The 3,034-nt window shown below is 34.1% G+C and overlaps 1 protein-coding gene across 1 annotated transcript; it reads right to left on the bottom strand.

Annotated features, from left to right (window-relative positions):
- Positions 1-1,701: 1,701 nt before the first annotated feature.
- On the bottom strand, positions 1,702-3,024 carry LOC116338368 (probable multidrug resistance-associated protein lethal(2)03659). The gene is made up of 4 exons (XM_031763564.1): positions 2,948-3,024; positions 2,484-2,883; positions 2,196-2,423; positions 1,702-2,128 (listed from the first exon to the last, which is right to left on the bottom strand). Exons 2-4 carry the CDS (start codon positions 2,870-2,872, stop codon positions 1,846-1,848), a joined length of 900 nt encoding a protein of 299 aa, XP_031619424.1. The 5' UTR covers positions 2,873-2,883; positions 2,948-3,024; the 3' UTR covers positions 1,702-1,845.
- Positions 3,025-3,034: the final 10 nt, after the last annotated feature.

Here is a 3,034-nt window from a genome sequence, read left to right as displayed (position 1 = left end):
TCTTATCTTATTTAGATACTCAAAAATTGGATTTTACCGAACACTGGACGTATTAGACAGTGGTTATCAAGTTAATTTGTTCCATTTGTAATTTCTTTTTCACAGTTGTTTCGAACGGCGGGGTCATATTATCTCATATTTCGACAGATGTCCAATTGAAGTGACGCAATTTTTTTAATATTTTTAACGGTTACCAAATTAACACGAATTCTTAGTATTCTATTGTTATAAAATTACTTTAATCATAATAATTAAAATTCTTAAACCCATTTGAATTACAAGATGTTGCGTGATAATTTGACAGAAAATACCTTTTTCATACTAGGTGTATATCTAACGAAGGAATTAAATAATATTCTCCTTCGACTTTTCGAAACTGAAAGTTAATACCAGTTGGGCATAAATACTACTCTCTTAGATTCAGCAAATTAAAGAAAATATATTATAATAAATTCATTTTGCGCAGTTTACGATGTTGATTTAGGAAATTTAGATGAAACCAAATTATATGTGTGATACATTTTTGGATGGTTATCAAAGATTATTACTCTTAGGAAATACAGATGGTAAAATCAAAATTTAAATGGCATTTTTCGATCTTATACAGAATTACAGATGGTAAAATGAGTCATACCATCAAGTGAATTTAGAGAAATAACAAAAAAATTGAAATTTCTATTTTGCGATATCAGCGGTTTCTCTCTCTGAATTATATCAAATGATAGTCATGATAGTATGGTGTGTAAGTGGAAAGTATTGTAAGGGCAGACAATATATTTAGATACTTCCATTTCAGATCATCTGGCTGATGTCAGGCGCTGAATAATAGAGGTGGTTGCTATAAGTATAAAAACACCAGTGCTATGAAATGCACGCTCAGTTCGTTTCGTAACTCAATACAGTGAGCTCTTTGCATGCTTGGTGCGCTTGTATACTCGCTGAACGAATGAAAGTGAGCAGCTCACTTCACACTCAATTCATACGGTGAGTGAGTCATTTCTCGCTCGCATCACATTGTTTGTTAAAAAATAAAAACTGAAGAAAAAACTCGAGAAAAAACATTTAAAAAATATAGATAAAGTCGATATCAAAACAAATACAAAGAAAAAAAGCAACAACATAGAATGATTATGTTGTTCCAATTTATTGCGGCTCATACGAAAAAACCTGAATCAGCGAAAATTCTTAATTTATCATCTTACTTTAAATGTTTTTGTGTGATTTTTGTTGTGTATTGTCAGAAAGGAAAACAAATTCAAAATAATTTATTACGAATAGTTTACAAAAATGCATTTGAAAAATTAACACTGAAAATTATTGACAAAATAATTAGAAAATAGTTCATAATGCAATCATTTCAAGCGAGCATTTCACGAGTGTGTCGCTGCTCACTCATTTCTCTACTGAGTATTATTTACTCGCTCAATGGCGACTCAGAGACATGTCACACTCGCAATACAATGAGTTTTATGCAACTCACTAAGAGTGCTCGGTGCGATGCAGTAGCACTGAAAAAGACTCTCATCGTATATCGTATAACAATCACTCCTATTGTTTTCACATACTGCTTTCCCTCTACTCTATTAAATTCATGCATCTTGCACACTTCTGTAATCACCTGTAATTACCGGTAATCACTCCAACATTTTAAGGTGCTTATAAATAATTTTTCAACGCATTTTAGATCTGAAAATTCCCAGAACAATGGTTTCTTGGTTAATATGCAGATGTGGTACATTTAAACTACACTGAAAAGATCTAGGTTATGTAAATGACAACTTAAAGTTGAAATGTCCAACATTTTTTGTGTTTGTATTTGAGTTCACACTTCACAATTTTTATTTGCTAAACACATCTGACATTAGTTTTGCCTTTTTTTTCAAATGTATCTTTTGCTCTTGAATATAAACGATTGTATTCTTGTTGTCCAAGTGCTTCAACCATATTTCGAAAAGCTCCGTCTTCTTTTTGCATCAATAGGTATGGTGCATCAAATTCCATTGCGACGCCATCATCCATAACCAATACTCGATCTGAATCGATAACGGTATTGAGTCGATGAGCCACTGTTATGACTGTTGCGCCAGTAAATTTCTCTCGCATTGTCTTTTGAATCATTTCATCCGTTCTACGAACAAAGAAGGGCGTATTTGAGTTTTTTTCAGTACAAAAGTGAAAGATGAGAAAATTCTTACTGTAGATCGACATTTGCTGTCGCTTCATCAAGGATAATGATACGATTTTTCTTCAAGATCGCTCGAGCCAAGCATAAGATTTGTCTTTGGCCTGTACTTAAATTCTGCCCGTGAGCCAAAACGGGCATTTGCAATCCGGTATTTTTCGATACAAATTCCTTTAGCTCAACATTATCAAGCGCATTCCAAATATCATCGTCTGAATACTCTTCGAATGGATCCAAATTCCTGACAAAAGAAAATTATTAATTTCTTTTTAGTTTTTGAAAATTTTAACATGGTGTATACCTTCTCAAAGTGCCCGAAAAAAGAGTTGGCTCTTGGGGTATAATCGATATTCTCGATCTCAATACATTCAAATCAACCGACGATGTGTTAATTTCGTCCAAAAGTATGTCGCCATCGACGATTGCCAATCGAAAGATCGAACTGATCAATGATGACTTACCAGCTCCTGTTCTGCCGACGATACTAACTTTCTCTTTGGGTGCCACAGAGAATGACAATCCGCGTAAAACTGGTTCATCATCAGCCGAATAACGATATGAAACACGTTTGAATTCAATCCTCCCTTTTGGTGGCCAATCTGATGAGACTTTTTGTGGCACTTCTGGCTGTGGTTCAGGCTCCAATTGACCATAATTTAATATACGCTCCACAGAAGTTAGCTGATTCATAACATCGGTACCTGTTTTGGACAAAAAGAATATAAATTACAACATTTCTCAACTCAGTATAATTTAAATACTTTCTTCCTCTCACTCCATATTGCAATATGCCCAGTAGACTGAGCACCTGTGATATTGCCAACCCCACTCGATCTCCAGTCACTCCTAGAA

The sequence above is a fragment of the Contarinia nasturtii genome, unplaced genomic scaffold (genome assembly GCF_009176525.2).
Source record: "Contarinia nasturtii isolate CC-2019 unplaced genomic scaffold, AAFC_CNas_1.1 Cnas_scaffold_382, whole genome shotgun sequence".
Taxonomy (NCBI): Eukaryota; Metazoa; Arthropoda; class Insecta; order Diptera; family Cecidomyiidae; genus Contarinia; species Contarinia nasturtii.
The sequence above is the reverse complement of the archived record's forward strand: the minus strand, read 5'-3'. Positions and strand labels throughout refer to the sequence as shown.

What these genes read in the sequence shown, in the direction of transcription:
- LOC116338368 (XM_031763564.1), bottom strand. Translation starts at nt 2,872, where the DNA reads ATGAATCAGCTAACTTCTGTGGAGCGTATATTAAATTATGGTCAATTG. An exon ending in TTTTCGGGCACTTTGAGAAG is followed by an intron (nt 2,424 to 2,483) that starts GTATACACCATG and finishes TTCTTTTGTCAG; the next exon opens with GAATTTGGATCCATTCGAAG. An exon ending in ACAGCAAATGTCGATCTACA is followed by an intron (nt 2,129 to 2,195) that starts GTAAGAATTTTC and finishes CTTTGTTCGTAG; the next exon opens with AACGGATGAAATGATTCAAA.